Here is a 27,191-nt window from a genome sequence, read left to right on the forward strand (position 1 = left end):
CAGGCTTCTGACAAAGCATCACAAACACTCCCATGCCACTCCCCTGCTGATTTAGCTGCATTGGCTCCCTGTCAAGTTCAGGGTCCAATTTAAGATCATAATCATGACTTATAGGGCCCTGCACGGTGTAGCTCCAACTTACTTAAGTGATCTTCTTCTTTCCTATCACCCCAGCAGGTCCCTGAGGTCTTGTGACCAGGGGTTGCTGGCTGTCCCGCATACAAGGTTAAAAACAAAAGGTGACAGAGCGTTTGTATCAGTGGCTCCCAGACTCTGGAACTCGCTCTCTTTGAGTTTGGGATCTGTGGACTCAGTCATGTCTTTTAAAAAGCAGTTAAGAACGTATCTGTTTAAACTCGCTTTTGGTTGATTTTGTTTTGTTTTAGATTTTAATGTCTGTTTTCTGCCTCTGTAAAGCACTTTGTGATTTTATCTTGAAAGGTGCTATATAAATAAAATTTTACTTTACTTTACTTTACTTTATTTTACTTTACTTTACTTTACAGAGGACTTATTCCTGTGCTTGTCCTGTTAGACCTCAGTGTAGACCACAACATTTTACTACAAACACTAGAACACACCAGAGTTATTAAAGGAAATTCACTGCAGTGGTTTGAATCACATCTGATAGATTCCAGTTTGTTCATGTAAATGAGGAGTTTCCTTCACACACAAAAATTATTCATACATTTATTTGATTACCATGCATATGCTATGCATTTGATTTTGATTTTTTTATTTTTCTGCTTCTAAATTCATCACATTGATCCTGAACCTTTATATAACTATAACCAACACACACATATTAGATGTCAGTGACCACTGTGTGAAAATAATAAATATTAATGACAGTATAATAAAATAAATGTATAATAAAATCTTATCATGGAGGTCTCTTTAACATTGTTTTTTTTAACCTTTATTGGATTACAGTGAGCTGGTGTACATTGCATTGTAAATGGTAAATGGCCTGTATTTGTATAGTGCTTTTCTAGTCTCTAAGGACCCCAAAGCGCTTTAGACAACCAATCATCCACACATTCACACACTGGTGATGGCAGCTACATTGTAGCCACAGCCACCCTGGGGCGCACTGACAGAGGCTGCCGGACACTGGCGCCACTGGGCCCTCTGACCACCACCAGTAGGTGAAGTGTCTTGCCCAAGGACACAATGGCTAAGACTGTCGGGGGCTTGAATCGGCAACCTTCCGATTACAAGATGAACTGCAACCTCGTGAGCCACGATCGTGATTGTATTGTAAAGTTATTACATATTATTCACATGTCTGTGTTCTCGAGTATTAGTTTGTTTTTTTTGTAACCTCTGTTAACTCATGACCAATCCCAGTGAAACTTTTGGTAAAAAGTAAAACTGGTTAAATTGCAGATAATGAAAGAACAGCTTGTCCACATGCAGCCTCTGTGTCAGATCAATGCAGTGAAGCACACACACTGTTTAGTAAAGTCGTGTTGTGGAGCTGTTTCACTGATCAATGACTGAGTCTGAAGGAGGTTTTCTGACTTCTGGAACAAACCTGGAAGTTTCTCTTCAGCTCTCTGTATCAGCTGTTTGTAACTCTCAACTCTTTTAGCTTCTGGAACAAGTTTGTGTGAGCCACAGTCAAGGAGCCACCAGAGGACACCTGCTGACCATCGGCATTATGGGTAGTGTAGTAGGAGACACTCACCTGACATGAAATAGTGCCGGAAATAAAATAGAAGACCTCCAGAAACCACAAGAAGAACCAGGAGAACCAGGAGAGCTGTGGCCCAGGATGGAAACTGTTCTGTGGGGAAACAAAAAGAACAGCATGACCTTTGACCTCTGACTGACCTAATAGGCCTACATTTCAATCAAAGAGCCAATATGATTTCTCTGATAAGTTTTATCTGAATGATGTATGATGTGTCTACAGCAGGTGTTTGTTGCTGACCTGCAGCACCTTTGACCTGCAGCTGTACATCACTCCAACTGAGTTCACGTCCAAAGTCTCTGATGGAGCAGGTGTAGGTGGCGCTGTCAGACAGTTGGGGGTTGGTCAGGTTCAGGCTGAGGTCTCCAGTTTCCAGAGCGTCAGTCTTCATGGATGTTCGGCCGCTGTAACGCTGGTTTTGATCTTTCAGTTCATCTCCTTGAAGCTGACGCTGGTGGACGGTGGGAGGACTGAGGTCGGAGCGACTCCACACCATTGAGGCATTTCTTAGGTTGAAAGTGTCAAACTCACAGGGCAGCACTACAAATGATGCCCCCTCATATGATTCCACAGCTGAGGCATGCTGGGAAACTGAGGACACACAGACAGAGACTCCATGAGTCACTTTAAAGTAAAGATCAAGTTTAGACACATTGAGACACACATGAGAATGTGTGACTGATGTGATCTGTGAGTCCAAAAAAAAAAAAGTCAGGGTCAAACAGCACAAACAGACTGTGAGTGGAAGTCCTGATGTCGGAGGACAGATTTTCAAGTCTTTTTACAAATTAAAGATTTGGGAGTGACTGAGAGGAATCCAGATCTAAAATCATTAAGCTGATCAAAGCGTTTTACATCAGAGCAACAGATTCAGAATACATTTGTGTTGTTGCAATTAGTGCAACATACAGCTGTATATCATCCACGCAACAGTGGAAATAACACAGTATTTTCAGATTATCCCAAAAAGTTGATTCTGTTCATCTGGACGTAGCGTTTTGTGAGAGAAGTGTTTCGTCACTCATCCAAGTGACGTCTTCAGTCTCAGCTGACTGCAGGTTTCAACCTTATAAACAGTACCTTTGCATAATGACTGAAACCAGCCCACTGAAGGAACAATGGGCTGGGAGGTCAGTTCCTTAATCACTAGTATTCAAATATTGCACAGACATGCCGTCCCAGCATGTCTGTGCAGGTTTCAGACAGACAGGCTGGGAAACATGGAATAAAACATAAGGAGGGGAAACAAGGCAGCAGAACTCTAATACACACAGGGAGACACTGGGGGTAAAGACACGAGGGGAAATCCAATAAACTACACTGAACAACTTAGGACTCATAGAATAACTCCTAGAACAACATGATATAGAAACACAAGAAAGCAGAGAAGGCTGCGTCAAAATGACCCAGGACCATGACAGTAAGTACTTAAGTACAGTTTTAAGGTATCTGTACTTTACTTAAATATGTAGCTCATCTGGAAACCACCAAGAAGAATCCAGAGATTTGAAAGTTGCTGCTTTGGATTGTTAGTTTGATCTGAATCAGAATCCAGTGTTTGATGGAAATCTCCTCCTGCTGCACTTCAACACATTAAAGAGAGAGAGATGAAAGAAAAGCTGATGATGAGAGCAGAGAGAGGAAGGTGTACTTACCGTGCAGGAGCATCACAAACACCACAAACATCTTCATGTTCCTGTCAAACTCAGAGACTCTTTAAAAGCCCTTCAGGACATCAGCTCACAGCAGCTTCACTTTCCTCTGCTGATCATCTACTGACACTCTCACACTGCTTCACTGTCACAGCTCAGAGTTCAGCTTCACACTTTGTTAATTTGAGGAATGAAGTCCAGCAGCCACAGATCACTTCTGAGGAAAGAGGACGTCGGCTTTCCTCGTAGTTTCACGCCCGAGCGCTCCGGGTGGAGGCGGCTGCTGCGGCCTCACCCTGACACGCACAAAGCTCCGCCTTCAGTCCTGACACTGAAATATCCCTTCCGCTGTCGCAACAATGATGCAGATGTGAAAAGATCAGTACAGGTTATTAACGAGGCCGGGTTCTCTGATCACGGCGATCCTGTTTCTAAAGTCCCACATGATCACATTTATGATGTGGTTTCTTTTCACATCAGGCAAATAAAGTCTGCGTGTCTCCAGACTGTGTCCACAGTGTTTCAGTGCAGCAGAGTGAATCTGATTTGCTGGCAGCTTTTTGTCCTTTCACTGAACAAAAGGCTCCAACAGAGATGAAATGAAGATGTGTTTCTATCGTTGCTTCATGATGGAATAATGCTGACAGCAATATAAAAATGGGACTTTTGGTTGTCAGTGATATTTGTGAGGCTCACATGTGTGAATGTTGTTGTTTGGAGGCTCGGGCAGCTTTAATGAGACGAATGGAGGCCAGGCATATATCAGCACTGCTGCTGCCTGAGCCTGTTCACTCCCTGCTTGGTGTTCACACTGTGGACTTTATATGTGCTGTTTATACTGTGTGCGTCAGAGCTGATGGCTCAATACACAATACAAATATGCCACGTAATGTGAGCACACACTCTGTGTGTGGCACATTCCAACAGTGCTGTTTGTGTGTCAAAAAACAAGCAGAACAAAGGTTCAGTTTAAAAAGAATGACTACACCCTGAAGGTTCCTCGGGTGGCTCAGCAGGGAGAGCAAGTCATCTCCTGACTCCTCCTACCAGCATGTCAAAGTGATCTTGTACAAATAAAACTGAGGTTATTGTTCTCGTCCCTAAACATCATAGAAATATGGTATCTAACCACATTCTTTCTCTGGATGGCGTTACCTGGGCCTTCAGTAACACTGTGAGGAACCTTGGAGTCATTTTTGACCAATTCAATTCAATTTTATTCATATAGCACCAAATCACAACAGAAGTCGCCTCAATGTGCTTTATATTGTACAGTAGATCGTACAATAATAGAAAAAAAAAAGCCCAATGGAAAAATGTACCATGTCAACCAATTAATTAAGTGGGATTTGGTTGTTGATGAGAGAGAGAGAGAGAGCTTTTAGATGTGGGAGATTTGTGACGTTTGGTGTGGAGTAGTTAGTTAGTGTGTTGTCTCGTGTAGTTGTTCTGTTGTGTAGTTGTTTTGTTTTGTGTGTCAGTGAGGGCACTGATGAATGTCACAAAGGCACATTTGCAGTGTAAACACTGTCACTAAGTAGAAAACCAGCAGAGTGATACACCTCCTGCTGTCAGGCCTGCAGGTTTGTCCCTGTGCTGCTCTCCTCTCTTTTGGTGGACAAACATTGTTTTTTCCTGGCACACATAATTTGTGGGTTTTTATACTTTTTGGGCTACATATGTATTTGTTATACAGGCTTGTAACAGGGCAGCCCTTAGCGGCTGGAAACACAGTGAGACAGACCAAGGCAAGTGTAGTGGAACAAAGTATTTATTTTCTATACGGCTCTCCTTACAACAATTAACTTGTCGAGCTTCTTCACAGCACAAAAAATCCACGCTCTAATGACAACTGGCAGCCTTAAATATGTTCAGCTGTCACAGACTTAACCATTATTCCACTCTCAGGTAAATTCTTAAATCCCAACCTTCCACCACAGTATACAATATATCAATAAGAATAAATAAATACATAAATACATTTTCACATTTACATATTAATAAATATTTCACACTTTAATGTTACACCAAACCCAATATTATAAAAACCCAGAAACCCAAGCACAAAAAGATTCACCACACTCTCTTTACCAATGGTCTCTCCTGGAACCTTTAAATGGTGTCTGGACCCCCGCGGAAACATTTGCCCAAACACCTTGAAGAGGACACAGGCAAGAAAGGTGAGTAATCATTAACTTACAAACACTTATTTGCACCACTTTTATCCCTAGATTTCACACACACATTTGCATTAGTTTTCCTTATTGGTAAACCTTAATCACAATCTCAATCACCATTCTTCTCTCCTGACAGACAACCACCACATTCCTTGACGAGGAGCAGCTGTGCAGGATCTGAAATAAGGCTACCAACTGATTTTAAAATTCCCAATAAATAGTCAATAAATATTTAAACTTCTTGTGTGCAAATCCATGCTTAAAGTGCAATGCTAAATAAAGTGTTTGATAAGGTGCTTTTAATAAAGTGAAAGGTGTGCTCTAAAGTGCTATACATATAATATAAATAAATGCAGTAAGGGAGTCCTCTTCCTTACAAGGCTATACAGTACATAGGATCAAAACTCACATGTTTTATGTAACTAAAGTGTTTAATTATGCGGGCTACAGACAATAATTAAGTTATAAACTATATTTATATGAAAAACGTGTATACTTACTGCATTTGAATTATTTTAACCACATGTAACCACCTGCATATGTGTTTGAAAAACAGGTTTTGATTTTGCCACCTCATTTGATTTGTTTACCACCCTCATGCCACCCTGAGAAAATTTCTCTAGATCCGCCCCTGCATATACAGTGGCTTGAACTTGAACTTTCCCACATTTTGTCACATTAAAGCCACAAACATGAATCAATTTTATTGGAATTCCACATGAAAGACCAACACAAAGTGGTGCACACGTGAGAAGTGGAATGAAAATCATTCATGATTCCAAACATTTTTTACAAATAAATAACTGCAAAGTGGGGTGACAATGTTGTTGCGTCTGTCTTGAGTTCCTTCTTTTTCCCTTCCGAACACACACATGTAAAGGAAGCACTCAAAACATGCGGTTATCCTAAATGGGCGTTCATAAAGTCAGCAAAGAGGCACAGAAAAGAAGATCAGACACCAGCGAGGGAGGATAAGAAAGACAGACGCAACAACATTGTCATCCCCTATGTAGCCGGTGTATCAGAGAAACTCAGGAGAGTTTTCTCCAAGCATGACATCCCAGCAACACGCTCAGACAGAAACTGGTTCACCCAAAAGACAAAACGCCAAAACACAGACTTAACAATGTGGTGTATGCTGTACAGTGCAGCAAGGGATGCCCAGACCTCTACATTGGAGAGACCAAACAGCCACTTCACAAGCGCATGGCACAACACAGAAGAGCCACCTCCACAGGACAAGACTCAGCAGTCCATCTGCATCTTAAGGATAAAGGTCACTCTTTCGAGGATGCCAATGTTCACATTTTGGACAGAGAGGACAGATGTTTGAAAGAGGAGTGAAAGAAGCATCTATGTCCACTGTGAGCGACCATCTTTGAACAGAGGCGTGGTTTACGACGCCAACTGTCTGCCATCCATAATCCAGTTTTGAGATCCTTAACAGACGCCTTAACTCCCAGGAACAGAGTCCGCACAATGTTCAAGGTTCAAGGTTCTTTATTTGTCACATGCATAGTTATACAAGTATAACACACAGTGAAATGTAGCCTGACACGCTCCTCGACATGTGCAAAAATTGGGGGGGGGGGGGGGGGGTGTAGAGGAAGAACATTATATATATATGTGTATATATATATATATATATACACATATAGTTGTCACGGGGTCCCCTTCCAGACCTCTCCCGGACAAACACAGGCGTAGTCGGTAAGGTATTAGTGTGGATACTTTATTTGAAACGGCCTCCCCAGTGCATAAAAAGATGGTTGCAAAGACATAAAACTGAGATCCGCGCTACACAGCCTGTATGTTACAACACACTCCCCCTTCATATCCGGCTCGCCGTCTCTTATATCCCGTAACCCCTCCCCCTTGGCGTCACCACCAATTCTTTATTCTAACTTTAATCCCCGTCTCCCTCCCCCAGAATTTCTTTTTCATTATACACTCACAAAACATATACATTGATACAGGCTCTCAACTATTTCCCGGAAGTCTACCCGACTTCATATACACATTAACGGCCCACGTAATGAGGCCATTCTCATGACGGTCCAGACACACGTGAACTCATTATTTAAACCCCACACCCCCATACCATCGGCTTGCGTCACCCTGCACGATTGGCGATCCCCCGCACGTCTCCCCGACCGACGCCCTTAACAAGTAAGTGGGAACCAAAATCTAGCCACCCCCGATGCGGCTCACAACTTGCTCCTCACCCCTTTTATTCCTCTACTCGGTCGTCAGAAAGATACGCCGCCCCGGGTGCCAAATCGAACTAATGGTGGCGATCTAATGGTGGCGGTGCCATACTCAGCGGACTCTGCCTTGAGACGGGTCACTCCGTCACATCATCCCCTTCCCCCCGGAGGTTGGCGATGTGCGGCAACCTAGAGAGGTAATCCGCCACCACATTGAGTGTACCTGGTCTGTGCCGGATGGCGAACCTGAAAGGTTGCAGTGAGAGGTACCAGCGTGTAAGTCGGCTATTATGATCCTTCATGGACTGGATCCAGGTAAGCGCCCGATGATCAGTCTCCAACACAAACTCTCTTCCCAGTAAGTAATACCGGAGTTTCTCCAGCGCCCACTTAATCGCCAGAGCCTCCTTCTCCACCGTCGAGTAATTGGTCTCCCGCGGCAGCAGCTTGCGGCTCAGATATAGGATCGGGTGCTCCTCGCCCGGGTCCCCTTGAACCAACACGGCTCCCAGGCCGCTCTTGGAGGCATCCACCTGGACCAAAAACTGCTTCTTAAAGTCCGGACTCCAAAGCACGGGGGTCGAACACAGGCAAGTTTTCAGTCCCTGGAACGCCTGTTCACATGCTGCGGTCCATATGACCGGATTTCGTTGGTTCTTCCCCAGTAATGTCGTCAGCAGCGCCGCCATTGTTGCAAACTGGGGCACAAACCTTCGGTACCAACCAACCAGTCCCAGGAAAGCCCGCACCTCCTTCTTGGTGCGAGGCCGAGGACAATTCTGGATAGCTTCCACCTTATCCAGCTGCGGTCGCACCTCTCCTCGTCCCACCTGGTAGCCCAAGTAGCGAGTCTCCTGCCGCGCCCATTCACACTTCGAGGGGTTCAGCGTCAGCCCGGCCTTATGAATTCTTCCCAAGACCTCTGACAGATGCTGCATATGCTCCTCCCACGTGTGGCTGAAGATGACGACATCATCCAGGTAGGCGGCGCTATAACCGTCACAGCCCTGTAACAACTTGTCCATCAGCCTTTGGAAGGTAGCCGGTGCCCCATGTAGGCCAAAGGGCATCACGGTAAACTGGAAGAGCCCGGCAGGGGTCCTGAAAGCAGTGTACGGCCTCGCCGTCTCCTCCAGTGGCACCTGCCAGTAGCCTTTGCACAAGTCCAAAGTGGTGATATACTGGGCAGCCCCAATCTTCTCCAGTAAATCCTCAATTCGCGGCATGGGGTACGCATCAAACTCGGAGATGGCATTTAGCTTTCGAAAGTCGATGCAGATGCGTAAAGAGCCATCCTTTTTGAAGATAATGACCACCGGGCTGCACCATTCGGAGCAGGACGGCTCGATCACTCCAAGCTCCAGCATCTTCTCCACCTCCTGTCGCAGCTTCTCCACCAAGTGTTGTGGAACCCGATAGGGCCGTTGCCCGATGGGCTGTCCCTCTTTTAGCCGGATCACGTGTTCAACCTGGGTTAACGGAACACAGCGAAGGCATCTCCTGCAGAATTTTCAGTAGCTCCGCAGCCTGCTGTGAGGTCAGATGAGTCAATACCGGAGACCTTGGATCCGTAGCCTGCTCAGGTTCACTCTGTCCTCCTCCTTGCACCACCCTGGCCATCAGTGCCTCCCTCGGAGCCGGACGGGGCTGCTCCACCCATTCCTTCAGGAGGTTCACATGGTAGGTTTGTTTCGGTTTCTTTTTTCCCGGATGATGGATCTCATACGTCACTGGTCCCATTCGGCGAAGCACGATATAGGGCCCTTGCCATTTCGCCAGCAGTTTACTGTTGGAAGAAGGGAGAAGTAACAGCACCTTTTGTCCGGGCTGAAACTCACGTTGCCGGGCCTGTTGGTCATACCAGATCTTCTGGCTTCGTTGAGCATCCCGCAGATTGGCTTCGGCCTCGGCCTGGTACCGCTCCAACCGCTCTCTCATCTCCAGCACAAACTGCACCACCCCTTTCTCATTTGGAGCCACGGTCGAAGACTCCCACCCCTTTCGAACGAGATCAAGCGGCCCCTGTACCTCCCACCCATAGAGTAACTCAAAGGGGGAGAACCCCGTGGACGCCTGTGGAACCTCTCTATACGCGAACAAAAGAAAGGGTAACCACTGGTCCCAATCTTTTCCCGTTTCTGACACAAACTTCTGTAACATCCGTTTGAGAGTCTGATTAAACCTCTCCACCAACCCATCTGTCTGTGGATGGTACGGTGACGTCTTGATGGCCGAAACGCCTAACTGAGTGTGGAAGAGCTGCATTAACTTCGACGTAAAGTTAGTCCCTTGGTCGGTCAAAATCTCATCAGGTATCCCCACCCGAGAAAACAACTGTATCAGTGCGCGCAGAACATTAGGGGCTGTGATCGCTCACAACGGAAACGCCTCTGGGAAACGGGTCGCGTAATCACACACCACCAATATGTACTGATAACCCCGACCACTTTTTACTAACGGACCCACAATGTCCATAGCTACCCTACGGAAGGGGATAGAGATGACCGGCAAAGGTTGTAGCAGAGCCCGATCCGATTTGCGCGCTGGGCAAGTTTTCTGACACACAGGGCATGCACGACAGTACTTCTGTACATCCGTATACATTGACGGCCAAAAGAAACGCGTACTAACCCGTAAATAGGTTTTTTGGCGACCCAAATGGCCTGCCCAGGGGAGGGTATGAGCTAAATGCAGAATGAGAGGTCTACAACTAGCAGGGATCACAAGCCGCTGGTGGTCCCCATCAACTGCATACAACACATTTTTCTCAACCACAAACTTCTCTTTTCCTCCCCATTTCCCTGTTCCCCCTTCAGGCACATTAGCAAACAACACTTCCAACGTCTCATCCTCCCTTTGCAACACAGAAATATTTTCAGGTACATCCCATTTCATGTTCTTATTGCCCGGTCCCTGGGACCATAGCTGTTTCTCAAAGCGGCGTTGGCGACGAGATTTTCTCGGCCCTTTCGTGCCACCCTCGCACAGACTACTGTCCAAGTCTGGCAGGGGTTGGCATCCCGCCTTCGCCTGGGCCCTAGTGACCACTGGGCCTAACACCTTCATTTGAACATTCCCCGTTTCCCTCCCTTTTGTCTCTGTGTCCCGCTCTTCTTTTTCTTGCAACAAATCCATAAGCACAGGCACATCCATCCCCAGAATAACCTCTACCGGCAAATTCTGTACCACCCCAACAGACAATAAATATGGCTGGTCATTAATAGTCACTGTTATTTCCACCTTTGGGTAGGGATGTTTGTCACCATGCACACATAACACTTCTTCTTGTCGACTATAGTCCACACAGTTCACTGGTACCAAGCTTTGCTTAATTAATGACATAAAACTACCAGTGTCCAGCAAAGCAGTAACCCGCTGCCCATTTACCATTACAGTTTTATAGCGTTGCCCCTCAGCTGGCTGGACCTTTGTTGGTTCCGCCTCCAGCCGAGGTGCATAGCAGGCCCCAGTGACTTTGGCCTTCCGGATGGGGCACACCGAGGCTTTATGGCCTGGCTGCTGGCAGTAATAACAAAGAAAGTCCTTACCCGCTCCTCGTAGAGTGGATACCTTGGGGGCCCCGGATGGCTCGGGGTTACTCTCCCGCTTCGGCAGACCCGCGGATTGCGGGGACGATCGCTGTGGCGTCCCAGCTGAGCGGACCGGGGCCGCTCCTCTCCGCGCATTGAAATACTGCGTCACCAACTTGGCTGCGGCCAGTCCGTCCGCGGGCTCATGCTCCCTCACCCAGGTCCTCACCTCCCCTGGAAGAACTCGAATTAGCTGCTCCAAAATAATCGCTTCTCCCATCTCGTCCTTCGTATGCTGCTCTGGTCGAAGCCAGCGCCGGTACAGTCCTTTCAGCCGGTAGTACGTCTCGGTGGGGCTCTCCCCAGGTGGAATAATATTAGAGCGAAACCGCTGCCGATACGTCTCCGGGGAAATGTCAAATTTAACTAACAAGGCAGCTTTTAAATCCTCATAACAGTGGGCTCTTTCTTCATCCATTGCGGTATAGGCCTCCAACGCCTTCCCCGCTAGCAACGGAACTAGCCGACAGGCCCATTCATTCTCCGGCCATCTCCAGGTTCTGGCCACCCGCTCAAAGCGCAACAAATAGTTCTCAATATCTTCCCCCATCTGGTATGGTGGAATCTTTGGCCCCTCCGATCGCCTCCACTCTCCGCCCGTCTGGTCGAGGCTGCTTGTCGTTGCCAGGGACTGGCGAGCCGGTTCCTCCAGTAACGACGGCCGGTATTCTCGCTGCCGGGCCGGGGTAGGCAGCACCATCCTGGGGCTACTCGCTATTACCGTGCTCGGTGTAGCCGTAGCGGCCGTAGTGCTAGCTCCCGCTAACACTTGCCCTGAGCTCTGCTGACTAGCTGAATCCGCCGGCAACAGCGCATTAGGAGAGGGAACGGTCCTCAGCCCCCTGAGTTCTGCCAATAACACCGTCTCTCTCCTTTGCTGTCCCGCCAGGAAGTCCCTCATCATCGCAATCAGTTCTCCATCACGTGCTGCGGTTGAGGTTGTAGGCAACTCCGGACCAATCCTGCCGGAAATCTCCTCCTCCTCTGCTGAAGAAGACGACGCCGGCACTGTGTCCCACGCCAGCTCCTCTGCTGTCTTCTCCCCCGGAAGCTCATGCTGCTGGGACCGCAGCCCTGTGCGCTTCGCTGGGAGGCGCGTTTTCCTCTTCCGACTAGCCATCCCACTTCTGACACCATATGTCACGGGGTCCCCTTCCAGACCTCTCCCGGACAAACACAGGCGTAGTCGGTAAGGTATTAGTGTGGATACTTTATTTGAAACGGCCTCCCCAGTGCATAAAAAGATGGTTGCAAAGACATAAAACTGAGATCCGCGCTACACAGCCTGTATGTTACAACACACTCCCCCTTCATATCCGGCTCGCCGTCTCTTATATCCCGTAACCCCTCCCCCTTGGCGTCACCACCAATTCTTTATTCTAACTTTAATCCCCGTCTCCCTCCCCCAGAATTTCTTTTTCATTATACACTCACAAAACATATACATTGATACAGGCTCTCAACTATTTCCCGGAAGTCTACCCGACTTCATATACACATTAACGGCCCACGTAATGAGGCCATTCTCATGACGGTCCAGACACACGTGAACTCATTATTTAAACCCCACACCCCCATACCATCGGCTTGCGTCACCCTGCACGATTGGCGATCCCCCGCACGTCTCCCCGACCGACGCCCTTAACAAGTAAGTGGGAACCAAAATCTAGCCACCCCCGATGCGGCTCACAACTTGCTCCTCACCCCTTTTATTCCTCTACTCGGTCGTCAGAAAGATACGCCGCCCTGGGTGCCAAATCGAACTAATGGTGGCGATCTAATGGTGGCGGTGCCATACTCAGCGGACTCTGCCTTGAGACGGGTCACTCCGTCACAATAGTATATACACTGGGTGAATGTGCAGTAGTAGCAGCAAGCAGGTGAATTCTGTACATTAATATGAATAGACATCTGACTATTTTACAGGATAGACAATATAAACATATTTAAGTTAAAGGAATTTGAAATGTACATTGTGCCTTGGTTTAGAGTGTCTGGAAGAGAGTCCTGTCTCAGTCAATTATAGATGATGTGAGAGGGCGGGTGTGTGTGTTTAGGGCCCGGATGGCTTGGGGATAGAAGCTCCTCTTGAGTCTCTCTGTCCTTGCCCGGATGATGCGGAACCTTCTACCAGATTGCAGAAGTTGGAACAGTTTGTTGCCAGGATGGGACGGGTCCTTCAGTATCTGCGCTGCTCTAGTCCGGCATCTCCTGGTGTAGGTGTCCTGAAGTGGGGGGAGAGCAATCCTGCAGCAGCGTTCTGCTGTACGGATCACTCTCTGGAGAGCTTTTTGGTCCTTCACACAGCTGTTCCCGAACCACGATGTCATGTTCTGTGTGAGGATGCTCTCCACAGCGCCTGTATAGAAAATCCTGAGGATCTTTGGAGAGACCCTGAACTTCCTCAATGTCAATGTGGTGAGCCACACGGTAAATCAGGGTTCCTACTGCGATGAGCTGTGGCTTTCCATGCTTTCAGGTGACAGCCCGGGTGGTTAACACAGGGAGTTGTGGGGAATAATCCAGCTCCAACAAGTCTCAGGCGTATCTTATTGGCAGCAGCCCAAGAGTAAAGCCCCTGAAGATCCAGTTCTCTGCTAAGCCGACGAAGTAGCCCAAAAAAGCCCGCTCTCTTCCCCCATTACCTCCGATGAGGCCTGGGAAGCAAAAAAGAGCTGACCAGCAAGAATGGAGGTAAACCGGGAAAACACCCGTGTTTCGTTGACTCTGAAAATTATCATTAGCAGATTTAACGCTATCGCAATAACGCATGGCAATCATAAATCCGGAGGGAGATGATGCTGGACAAAAGTGTAGAAAAGACACTAGCACAACATGAAAAGTAAACAAACAGATGGACAGAGGCAGCGGCACAGCCAAACACAGGCGCCATCTTGCATCTGTGAACCAGTGCACCTTATTTTACTGTTTACTGGCCTCAAACCGATTTTACGTGGAGCTCAAAAATCTGTCAAAAATGTTTTAGTACGACTATCGTAAGCTACGAAGCCGCACCGCTTGATGGATTGTTGGAGTATTATGGCTACCGTAGCCAGGAGCCTCTTGGACTCATAGTATTCTGGGTCCAAAACTCCGTCCGCTTCAGGTCGCAAAGTGAAACGAACACTGCGGCACACTGAGAGTTAAAAACTGTCTGAATTCTTTCATCTTCAATAAAATGATCAGTGTTGCTGCTTTACCAGGTGTAACAGTTCAGTTTAACATCCAGGCATCCATGAAAACAGATGCAAAGTTACATAGCAAAAATGTGAAAAATGCCGGAGCAACATATACCACAACAACATGGGAATAGAGCATCTGCAAGAGAATTCAACATGAATGAATCAATGTTACAGAAGTGGAGGAAGCAAGAGGAATGAGTTGAGTAAAGCTTGACTTATCCGACTGTTTTCTTTCATTAAGGAGCTCCTCATAGAAACCCGGTGCACCTTATGTAGGAAAACAGACCCGTTCATCGACTGTGCGCGTTATAGTCCAGTGCACCTTATGGTCCGAAAAATATGGTAATATTCCAGAAATAATAATAATGGATTGGATTTATATAGCGCTTTTCAAGGCACCCAAAGCGCTTTACAATGCCACTATTCATTCACACACTGGTGGAGGTAGCTACAGTTGTAGCCACAGCTGCCCTGGGGCAGACTGACAGAAGCGAGGCTGTCATATCACGCCATCGGCCAACACCAGTAGGTGAAGTGTCTTGCCCGAAGACACAACGACCAGGACAGAGAGAATCGAACCGGCGACCTTCCGGTTACAGATGCGTTTCCCAACCCCCTGAGCCACGGTCGTCGTTGTTCGTAACACTTCCTACGTTGGAATAGCCATCAGCATGAACTATCACATGTCCACCATCACATGCCCGAATATGGAAGTGACGTCATTTTCACGGAAAATGTAGTTTTTTTGTTTGTTTGTTTTTTTTTTTTGGGGGGGGGGGGGGGGGGGGTCTTATAAGCCTATACTGGTGTTTTTAAAAGTCATGTTTGCCTTTAAGGTTTTCTATATATGCTCAGAAGTCATATTGCACTGCTTGTAATAGTGTATTTTGATGCACATGCTGTTTTTTGGGTTTTTTTGCAAATTTGCATTATAATATTTATTTAAATTTTTCATGCAGTATAAAAATTGGTGTATCTCAAAAATAGAACTAGGAAGACCCTCAAAATATCAAAATGTCCTGTTCAGTTCAATTCAATTTTATTTATATAGCGCCAAATCACAACAAAAGTCGCCTCAAGGCGCTTCATAGATACAGAGAAAAGTAGCCATGATGGTTACCTTCTGTTAACCGCTTTGACGTTTCAAACGTGGCAAAATTTACTTGTCTGTGTGAGCACCGATTTCCAGATTTAATGAATTGATATCGGTTTATTCCAGTTAAAATCAATTTTAATTGAAAAATCGATTATTAAAACCCACCCCTACTGTGTGTGTGTGTGTGTGTGTGTGTGAGTACTGTAACTCCTTTATTTCACACAGACAGCTTCAGCATTTGTTCTGCTTTCTCTGCTTTTATTTGAATGTAACAGAAACACACGGCTAGAATTTACACAAACGTGTTTACAGGCTGACTTTAATGTGTTTCTGCACATGCTTGTCCTCTGGTCATGTGATCATGTGGTTTGTAGGACGCTCCTCTTCCTCAGAGGATCCACCTGTGCTTCCTCTCCTCTCTCCTCCACCTGTTACAGTGAGGGAACGTCCTCCATGATGGAGGAGCTGCTGGAAAGTGCTGAGAGTTTCCTCCAGAGTGAGACCTCTGTCACAGATCAGAGGATCTACGGCAGCAGAGACCTTCATGGACACTAAAAGTCTCAAACACACAACAACAACATCACACTGACTCCACTCTGACATCACTGATCAATAATCAAAGAACACACAGATCAAACTGATTGATCAGCCATCAGAGGAGTCGGATCAATGGAGCTGCTTCTGTTCCTGATGTCCCCTGTTTGATCCTGGACCTGAACTCTCCCTGCAGAGGAGACACAACACAGTCAGACACACACACACACACACACACACACACACACACACACACACACACACACAGAGAGAAACAAACCTTTGACCTTGAGCAGCACTGTTTTGAATCTGGAGATCCTCTCACTGTAGACTCTACACCTGTATCTCCCACTGTCTCTCTCTGTGGGCTGTTTCAGGGTCAGACTGAGGTCTCCAGTTTTCAGCAGGTCTTCATTCATCTTCGTTTGGTCTCTGTAATCCTGGTGCTGTTCTTCAGGCTGGTCAGAGCCGTTCTCATACACATGAATGATTTTGCTAAAGACTTCACCAGACTCATAGTATTTCCACTCCACTTCAGCATCTTCAGGCAGGTTTTGTGTGGTGTTGAAGGACAGCTGGACAGACTCCGCCCCCTCCTCCACCTCCACCTGACAGACTGAGAGGACAACAAACACAACATGAGCTGTACAAAGTGTGATTGGTGTTCACAAAGCAGCATCATGTGACTCTTGTTCTGCACTAAATGAAGCGATGGAGTGGCGCCTCCTTCAGGCAGAGAAACAGCTCATGGAGAGAAATAATTATTAGAGCAAAAACAAGAGTGGAGCTGCAAATAAGGCCGAGAGGAACGCTGCAGAAAACTGTTCATGTGTGAATTCATCACTTCATAGATTTCTTTGAGCACTAAAATCAGAGCTGCTTCTATTTCTAATATGACAGCTGTACATTAGAGCTGGAACACTTTAAATGTGAGCCATAAAAACATGATGCTCTACAAGTGCATTCAGCTCTGACACTGTCACATCATGAAGGAGACGTGGAAATGTTATTCTTTCTGTCACAACACAGAGCTTGTGACCAAATGTGAGGGTAGGTATGTAGAGTAACCTGTAAATCAACAGCTTCCCTTTCATACTCAGCTCTCTCTTCATCATGATGGACTGGTAGAGCATCCCCATCACTGCAGCCCTAATCTGTGCAGGGTGTGCAGATTTTTTTAATAATCACTTTTTTATTGAGTTTTAGACATTAAAACAAAAATAAGACAATGCACATACACCCCTGACACAAACACAGAAAAAAAACAAAACAACACAAACAGTCTGAGCAAGCAAAATTTCAGTAAGTCACATATTCAAACCCTCTGTACACATAGCTATTGCATTGAGCCTTTTCTCTCAGGATACTCTCTCTCAGATCGCAGGGCTGACCTGTATCTACAGCACTGACCTCTGACACTGAGCAGCACTTCTTTCTTCAGCAGGATGTTTCCCTCCCGGCTGTAGATGGTGCAGGTGTAGGTGTTTGTGACTGTGGGGTATTTCAGGGTCAGACTGAGGTCTCCAATTTTCAGCAAGTTTCTCTTCATTCTGATTAGGTCTCTGTAAAATGGATGCTGTTCTTCAGGCTGGTCAGAACCATTCTCATAGACGAGGACTTTCCTGTAACCATCAGTCCACTCCACTTTAGCGTCTTTGGGCAGACAAACTGCGGTCTTGCAGGGCAGCTGGACAGACTCCACCCCTGAATCCACCTCGACCTTGTAAACTGAAAGGACAACAAAGCACAACATGAAAAAATCAGCTGTAGCTGTGATGGTCACATGACCTCATCTTCCTTGTCACATGCTTCCCTTCCCTTTCTGGATTGACTTGCTTTTGTGTCTTTCTCTCTGTCTCCCATTCCCTCTTTCCTGCTCTATGTGTGTTTCAGTTCTGCTTCATCTTTCAGAGGTGAACAAGCTCACATTTAAATGATAAACAAGCTCTTTTAATTTTTTTAGCACTTTTCATTAGTGCATCCACTCCTTTAGCCACTTACATCTCCGAGTGCCCTAAACCGCATATTGGATAAGCAGATATTGGACCAGCTCAGGAGAATATTTCAAGGCAGAAAAGAACAATGCAGCAATGAATGCAGCAGCCACGGATCCTGTGAAGAGGGCTCTCTCCAGCCACGGAGCACCAAGGAACAGCCAGGAATGAGGGAGAATAAGCCTTTGTTGTTACACTATCTCTTACCGTACACTACTAAATCCCCATTTGCACTATTTGCCTATTTTGCACCACTATGCCTTCTTACTTGAATATTGTATATTGTATATTGCATAGCTTTTTTTGTTATACGTAAAATTGTATTGTATTTATTTAAATTTATTTAAATTTTTACTTTTTAATTATTTTATTTGCATTTTTCTAATCACTAGGGTTTGAGAGTAACGCAATTTCTATTCTGTTTATGTCCTGTACATGTGGCAGAATTGACAAATAAAGTTGACTTGACTTGACTTGAATGCAATGCCAGACAGAGGGAGATGCAGACTCTAAATATATGAGAGGGATTAAGGGCAGGGAGGAAACGCCTGGGGAAGACGGCTGAACATAAGCAACTGACAAGACAGGGGAAGCACAGCTAAACATAGTACACACAGAACAAGTGTCTCTAAAAGCTGCAAAACACACAGAGACACAGGCCGACTATGTACAGGCAAAGGCAGGAGCGACAGAGACACTACTGGGGAACAAGGGAAGAGAAGGCAAGGGAGCAACACAGAGACGTGACTGGGGGGAGGGGAAACAAAGACAAGACGGACCTAACAGGGCAGGACACACAGATGCAGGACCAAGACAAACAGAGACGAGACCAGGCATGAACAGGATCAAACACCAGACAACCTAAACTAGAAATACAGATAACTACATAGGAACAAGTCGCACAGCACAGAGAAAACAAAAATAAATAAACAAGACTTAAAATATTATAAAAACAAAACTTGACTGAACGACTCAGGCACCCTAACACACTCAATGTCATCTAGTGCTTACTCATTAATCCTAAATTATTTTTCCTTGTGAACCTGATCAGAGGAAGGGCGCTCATGTGGCCAAGGAGATGTTGGCTGGTAACATGAATATAACTTTTCTGGATTTTCTGGAAAAATTAAATCAGGTTTTTGATAAATACTCTAGCACTGACTTGCTCACAAAACTGCTGACACTCTGACAGAGGAGGAGTAGTGTGGCTGATTTCGCTGTTGAGTTTGTGGATTCTGGCAGAGGAGACTCGCTGGGATAAAAGGGCCCTTTGCGGGACCTAGTTTGCATTATTTGAGTGAATACATTCAAGATAAACTTGCAACGAAGGAATTCCTTGCTTAACTTCATGCACCAGTCTACTTATGTATTAAAGGTGGATGACCACATTCAGGCATTTTGTCCCCAAAGGAACTGTAACTACTGGCAGGTAACTTCTGGTTACAAGGGAGTTTTTGCATCAAACTGCTGCTAAAGTAATTATTCATAGGGGTTGTTTGATTGTTGGGGTTTCTCTGCATTACTGTAGGGTCTTTGCCTTACAATATAAAGCACTTTGAGGTTACTGTTGTTGTAGTTTGGTGCCATCCATCCATTTTCTTCTGCTTATTCAGGGCCAGGTTGTGGTGTCAGCAGGCAAAGCAGAGAAGCCTATGCCTCCCTCTCCTCAGTGTAACAATAACAAATGTGTGGTGTCTCTTTAAGACAGCCTAAGTTAATGTTTAGTGATGTCACTAAATATTACTGCCCAGCCAAAAGATATAATTTCTCTGACATGCCATGGGTCTCCCCCAGGAACTCAACTGGCTCCATTTTTATGTGGAGTAGTAGTGGCTCTACTCCTCACCCTCTCTCTAAAGTAGAGACCAGCCACCATTCAGAGAAAGCTAATTTCTCCACTTTCTCTGAATAGTGCCGTGGGCACTCCACCCTTTTCCAGCTGAGAACCATTGTTTTGTTGGACTAATGGACGGATTCTCCTTTTCAGCACCCTGGCATACACTTTCCGAGGAAGGCTGAAGAGTGTGACCACACCCTCCAGGCTTTTTCCATGGCCTCTCCGAACTCTTCCCAAACCCAAGTTTTTGCTTCAGCCCCTGCCTGATCACTGTTCTGCTTGGCCTGTCAATACCTACAGTGGGGCAAAAAAGTATTTAGTCAGCCACCGATTGTGCAAGTTCCCCCACCTAAAATGATGACAGAGGTCAGTAATTTGCACCAGAGGTACACTTCAACTGTGAGAGACAGAATGTGAAAAAAAAAATCCATGAATTCACATGGTAGGATTTGTAAAGAATTTATTCGTAAATCAGGGTGGAAAATAAGTATTTGGTCAATAACAAAAATATAACTCAATACTTTGTAACATAACCTTTGTTGGCAATAACAGAGGTCAAACGTTTACTATAGGTCTTTACCAGGTTTGCACACACAGTAGCTGGTATTTTGGCCCATTCCTCCATGCAGATCTTCTCGAGAGCAGTGATGTTTTGGGGCTGTCGCCGAGCAACACGGACTTTCAACTCCCACCACAGATTTTCTATGGGGTTGAGGTCTGGAGACTGGCTAGGCCACTCCAGGACTTTCAAATGCTTCTTACGGAGCCACTCCTTTGTTGCCCGGGCGGTGTGTTTTGGATCATTGTCATGTTGGAAGACCCAGCCTCATTTCATCTTCAAAGTTCTCACTGATGGAAGGAGGTTTTGGCTCAAAATCTCACGATACATGGCCCCATTCATTCTGTCCTTAACACGGATCAGTCGTCCTGTCCCCTTGGCAGAAAAACAGCCCCATAGCATGATGTTTCCACCCCCATGCTTCACAGTAGGTATGGTGTTCTTGGGATGCAACTCAGTATTCTTCTTCCTCCAAACACGACGAGTTGAGTTTATACCAAAAAGTTCTACTTTGGTTTCATCTGACCACATGACATTCTCCCAATCCTCTGCTGTATCATCCATGTGCTCTCTGGCAAACTTCAGACGGGCCTGGACATGCACTGGCTTCAGCAGCGGAACACGTCTGGCACTGCGGGATTTGATTCCCTGCCGTTGTAGTGTGTTACTGATGGTGACCTTTGTTACTTTGGTCCCAGCTCTCTGCAGGTCATTCACCAGGTCCCCCCGTGTGGTTCTGGGATCTTTGCTCACCGTTCTCATGATCATTTTGACCCCACGGGATGAGATCTTGCGTGGAGCCCCAGATCGTGGGAGATTATCAGTGGTCTTGTATGTCTTCCATTTTCTGATGATTGCTCCCACAGTTGATTTTTTCACATCAAGCTGCTTGCCTATTGTAGATTCACTCTTCCCAGTCTGGTGCAGGTCTACAATACTTTTCCTGGTGTCCTTCGAAAGCTCTTTGGTCTTGGCCATGGCGGAGTTTGGAGTCTGACTGTTTGAGGCTGTGGACAGGTGTCTTTTATACAGATGATGAGTTCAAACAGGTGCCATTCATACAGGTAACGAGTGGGGGACAGAAAAGTGTCTTACAGAAGACGTTACAGGTCTGTGAGAGCCAGAGATTTTCCATGTTTAAGGTGACCAAATACTTATTTTCCACCCTGATTTACGAATAAATTCTTTACAAATCCTACCATGTGAATTCATGGATTTTTTTTTCACATTCTGTCTCTCACAGTTGAAGTGTACCTCTGGTGCAAATTACTGACCTCTGTCATTATTTTAAGTGGGGGAACTTGCACAATCGGTGGCTGACTAAATACTTTTTTGCCCCACTGTATAGACTGATCCCAGTCCAACAGGCTGACCAAGCCTGATAGCACTCCTTCAGCCTGATGGTTCCCTTCACTTCTGGTGTCCACCATCTGGTTTTGGGGTTGCCACCACCACCAGCTACCTTGTGGCTGCAGGTCAGTGCAACAGCTTCAGCAATGCAGGTGCTGAACATCCAGACCATTTGGACTTAATGTCCCCAGTCTCCCTTGGAGTGCTCTTGAAGGTGAGAGTTGAAGATCTTGTTGACTGCGGCCTCTGCCAGGCATTCCCTGTGGACATTCACTATATGTTTAGGTGAACCAAGTCTGACTCAGGTAATACATGAAACCACGGTTCTTTGTTTACAGATGGATTTATTCTTCCGTCACACTTCTCCATCAATTCACTATAAAATCCACCGTCAAACTGTCATTACATAAATGCGCAGAATGATCAAACATAAATACAACAAACAAAAATTTAAAATAAAGTTAACAAATGTGCAATAAACAGAACACAGTTAAATGTACCACGCTGGCTGCACATGACTGTGAGAGGAGTCTGCTTTAGAAACAAAAACTTAACGAAAAACAATTCCCAACTTCTTCTTTATCTTCTTTGCAGCTCCCTTTCACTATGAAACAACTTATTTAATCTTCCTTATGACTTATTTATCTTACGGCTTTTCTTAGCTTCTTTGCACATTTTCTTAACCTCCTTTTTTGTCACTTAAAGGCAAAAGAAAGAAATAACATACATAACACAATAAATTAACAAATTGACATAATTTACATACAGTTAAAGACTCTAAGAAGGCCGGGTACTCTGATCTGTCGTTTGGCACATAAGTGCAGACGACAGTCAGGTCCCAATCCCTGACCCAAAGGCGCAGAGAAAAAGAAAACTCTCTCATCCACTGGGAAAAACTTCAACATACAGGCAGCAAACTGAGGGAATGCTAAGTTACCCACCTCAGCCTGCCACCTCTCACCAAGGGCAACTCCAGACTGAGACAAAGTTTAGCCCCTCTCCAGGAGACTTGTTCAAGAGCTCAAGCTTTTAATTGACTATTGCATAAAACAACATCTAACACTTTGATGCGCCCATTTTTTTCAGTTAAGCCTTGGACTCATTGCACTTCTGGGACCATAAGTGTGTGGTGATCACAGCCTCCGATCACTCACTCTTTTGGTTTGGCCAAAAGGGTTATGGGTAGGTGTTGTAGGAAAGACTAACCTGACTTAAAATGGTGCCGGAAATGAAATAAAAGACCTCCAGAAACCACAAGAAGAACCAGGAGAACCAGGAGAGCTTTGGCCCAGGATGGTAACCGTTCTGTGTAGAAACATAAAGACAAGTAAGACTTTTGACCTTTGACGGAATGTAATTAGTGAATTTACTGAACAGGCCTATACTTGTGTGAAAGAGCCTAGAGTAACATGGTTATTTCTTATTAAAGTAAAGTTTTAAAGTAATAACGTTTTATCTGAGTGATGTCAGATTTGTCTACAGCATGTGTTTGTTGTTGACCTTTGACCTGCAGCTGCACATCTCCTAGTCTCTCGTAGCCAAATATAGGGTCTCTGATGGAGCAGGTGTAGGTGGCGCTGTCAGACAGTTGGAAGTTGGTCAGGGTCAAGCTGAGGTCTCCAGTTTCCAGAGCGTCAGTCTTCATGGATGTTCGGCCGCTGTAACGCTGGTTTTGATCTTTCAGTTCGTCTCCTTGAAGCTGACGCTGGTGGACAGTTGAAGGACTGACGTCAGAGCGACTCCACACCACTGTGGGGTCACTCAAATCGAAAGTGTCAAATTCACAGGGCAGGTGGAATGAGTCCCCGTCATACATCTCCAAAGCAGCTGAGGCATGCTGGGAAACTGAGGACAGACAGAGACTCCATGTGTGACTTTGAGGTAAAGATCAAGTTTAGACCTCAAAAGTTGATTCTGTTCATCTGGACGTAGCGTTTTCAGTGAGAGAAACCTTTCGTCACTCATCCAAGTTACTTCTTAAGTCTCAGCTGACTGCAGGTTTCCCAATCTTATAAACAGTACATTTGCATTATGCCGGCTTGTACACATACAAGAGAAACACGAGAGTTCTTCTGTACTGATGTTTACTGTGCTTCTCTTAACGTACACAGGTACACTGTAGAACTGGTGAATACAAATGTACAAGGAAATTGTATTTCAGCATTAAAACATATTGCGATATAAAATTCACAAAATATAAACAAACATACCACTTTGGCCTGCAAGTGGACAAACCGGTGTATTTGGAACTTAGGACTTGTTTTTTCTTCTTTGACATTCACACGGCTAGACCGTCACCATGAGCAGCTTCTCTGGCCTTTTTTCTAAAAACAGGAAGTGACCTCTGCCCTTACCTTAAACTTACAAAATTAACCGATTATTTTCCATGTATCAAATTAACAGTACACCAATCCGGTATGCAATAGGAAAATGTTAACATGCTCAACACAAAAATAAAACATACAAAATAAAATGCGTTAATTACATTATCATTACAAGAGCTCTGCCTAGTGGTCAAATACTAACATTTCAACAGCTGTTACACTCCCACCATCACGCTATCGCAACAGCATGTGTGTTCCTAAAGGAATTTAACCCAACAATGAAATTTATAAAAGGTTAACCAATAAACATAATGTTTAGTCTTTACTCTGCTTCAAGTAAAAGTGTAGTCTTATGTATGGGTCTCTCTAAAATCGTCTTAGTTGTGTGCTTCCCCTTATTGTCTCTAGTAGAGTCAGTGATGAGAAGCTTAACTTTTCTGACTCTGCCGTCAGCTCCTGGAGTTCCTGAACTTCCACAACTTTAGCGAGTTTCCATTGGTTTCTTGGAAGACAGTCTTCTTGTAATAACACAATGTCATTTACTTTTGCATTTCTTCTGGTTTTATTCCATTTGCTTCTGTGTTGCAGGTTTAACAGATATTCCTTTCTCCACCTAGTCCAAAATACATTTGCCAAATACTGTACTGGTTTCCATCTTTTCTGGAGGTAGAGATCTTCTTTAGCAAATTCTCCAGGTGGTGATGAGATCACTGCTGATTTCATCATCAAAATATGGTTGGGTGTCAACGGCTCCCGTTCTACAGGGTCGTTGATAGACTCTACAGTTAGTGGTTGACTATTAACTATTGCCATGGCTTCATACACGAACGTTCTCAATGATGAAGTGTCTAATCTTGAAGCTGACTGGTCAAGAATGGATTTCAGAATATTTCTTATTGTCCGAATCTGCCTCTCCCAGACTCCTCCCATGTGGCTAGAAGCAGGTGGGTTGAAAACGAAAGTTATTCCCAGCTCTCTGACCTTCTCTTGAGTTGCTTGCGTTAGAAGCTTTCGTTTCTTGCACTGACAAAATTGATGCATTGATCACAATGCAGCTGACCTACATTGCCACGTACTGTTATGAAACAACGGAGTGCATTGAGAAAACAGTCTGTACTGAGATCATCTAGGACTTCTATATGTATAGCTCTCAAGCACATACATGTAAACAAGAGTCCATATCTCTTTAAGTCTTTCCTCCCTTCTTTTACACAGAATGGTCCGAAGCAGTCCATACCGCTGTATGTAAATGGAGGGGTAGCTTCCAGTCTTTCTGGTAGCAGGTCACCCATCCTTTGTTCTTGATTGCCTTTCCTGTACTTTCTACATTTGACACATTTGTATATAAATGACGATACTTCAGTACTGCAGCCAATTACCCATATGCCATTGGACCTTAGCTCATCTACTGTCATCCCTCGGCCTTGCTGATGCGTCTTCTCATGAAAATGTTTAATGAGTAGGTGCGAGACATGATGTTTCTTTGCCAGAATGGCTGGATGTTTGATGTTGGGATGGATTGATGCTTTTGTAAGTCTTCCTCCCACCACTTCTTTCCTTTCTTCCAATGTAGTACTTTCATTGGACATTAATTTTGGGTTCTTTACATACTTTACACGTCATCTTAATCTTGCTATTGCTTTCACAATTCTCATCCAATCTGAGAATTTTTCCAGACGTTCCAAAATGGATTTTTCTTCTTTTGCCTTAGCTGCGAATACTGTTGTGACTTTGAGTTTTGGATCTTCGATGTTGATCTCTAGAAAGGCGCTTGAGAAAAGACGATCGCTACTACAAGGATTACGTGCAAAAGCTCATAAAGAGAGGTGATGCAGAGAAAGTGCCAGAGGCTCAGCTAAATAATCAACCAGCGTGGTACATTCCTCACCATGGCGTCTACCATCCTCAGAAGCCAGACAGATCCGTTGTCTTTGATTGCTCTGCAAAGTACCAGAATACATTGCTCAACAAGCATCTCCTGTCAGGACAGAGCGCTAACTTGAGCGGGGATGAATGGTTTCAAGTTCACATTTGGAAAGCTTGGTTGCAGGAAGGAACTATCTTGTCTTACTTGGGAATGAACAGAAGGTTTTTCTTCTTTCTCACTTTTCACATTTTCAGCATACACCTTCAATCTTGCTTGTGCTGCATTATGCTTTTGCAATTCTTTCAATAGTTCCACTTCCTTTCTCTTTTCTTCTAACCTTGTCTTTATTGAGGTGCTCTCTGTTAGAAATTGAGCTCTTTTCCTTGCATCTTCAACTTCAAGATCTCTTATTTCGTCCTCACACTGATGCTGTTTTTATTATCTTAATGACTTCTTCTGTAGCTGCTACTTCAGCTGCAGCTTCTTGTCTTTGTTGTAATGTGACCAGAGATGATTGCTTTGACACCCCAGAGATAGACCTTGACGTATATGTGATCCTTGAAGAAGCGCTGGATGAACACGGTCAAACACGGACTCTGAATCAGGCCAGGGTATACTATTTGGATCACCATCTTCTTCTAAAAGGCACCGAGCCTTTGCTCTGGCAGTTTCACTGATAGCCATGCACACATCACATCTTCTGTGCATTTCAATATCAGGACTATGTATTTTTCTGATCTCATCATGAATGTTACAGATGTCAGTCATACTAGCATCTATAACACTCACAGCTTCAGATATTAACTCATAAGTTTATGTGGTATTTCCACTTCTTGTAAAATTTGACATTTGTTTGATGGAAATCTCCTCCTGCTGCACTTCAACACATTAAAGAGAGAGAGATGAAAGAAAAGCTGATGATGAGAGCAGAGAGAGGAAGGTGTACTTACCGTGCAGGAGGATCACAAACACCACAAACATCTTCATGTTCCTGTCAAACTCAGAGACTCTTTAAAAGCCCTTCAGGACATCAGCTCACAGCAGCTTCACTTTCCTCTGCTGATCATCTACTGACACTCTCACACTGCTTCACTGTCACAGCTCAGAGTTCAGCTTCACACTTTGT

At 45.1% G+C, this 27,191-nt stretch overlaps 1 protein-coding gene across 1 annotated transcript; it reads right to left on the reverse strand.

Annotated features, from left to right (window-relative positions):
* Nucleotides 1-165: 165 nt before the first annotated feature.
* LOC308409916 (uncharacterized protein) lies at nucleotides 166-27,191 on the reverse strand (the record flags this gene model as incomplete). Its single annotated transcript, XM_080902913.1, has 4 exons — nucleotides 27,016-27,191; nucleotides 1,937-2,287; nucleotides 1,691-1,789; nucleotides 166-320 (listed from the first exon to the last, which is right to left on the reverse strand). Exons 1-4 carry the CDS (start codon nucleotides 27,050-27,052, stop codon nucleotides 166-168), a joined length of 642 nt encoding a protein of 213 aa, XP_080759039.1. The 5' UTR covers nucleotides 27,053-27,191.

This window comes from Rhamphochromis sp. 'chilingali' (assembly GCF_963969265.1).
Source record: "Rhamphochromis sp. 'chilingali' genome assembly, chromosome: 1".
NCBI classification, from domain to species: Eukaryota; Metazoa; Chordata; class Actinopteri; order Cichliformes; family Cichlidae; genus Rhamphochromis; species Rhamphochromis sp. 'chilingali'.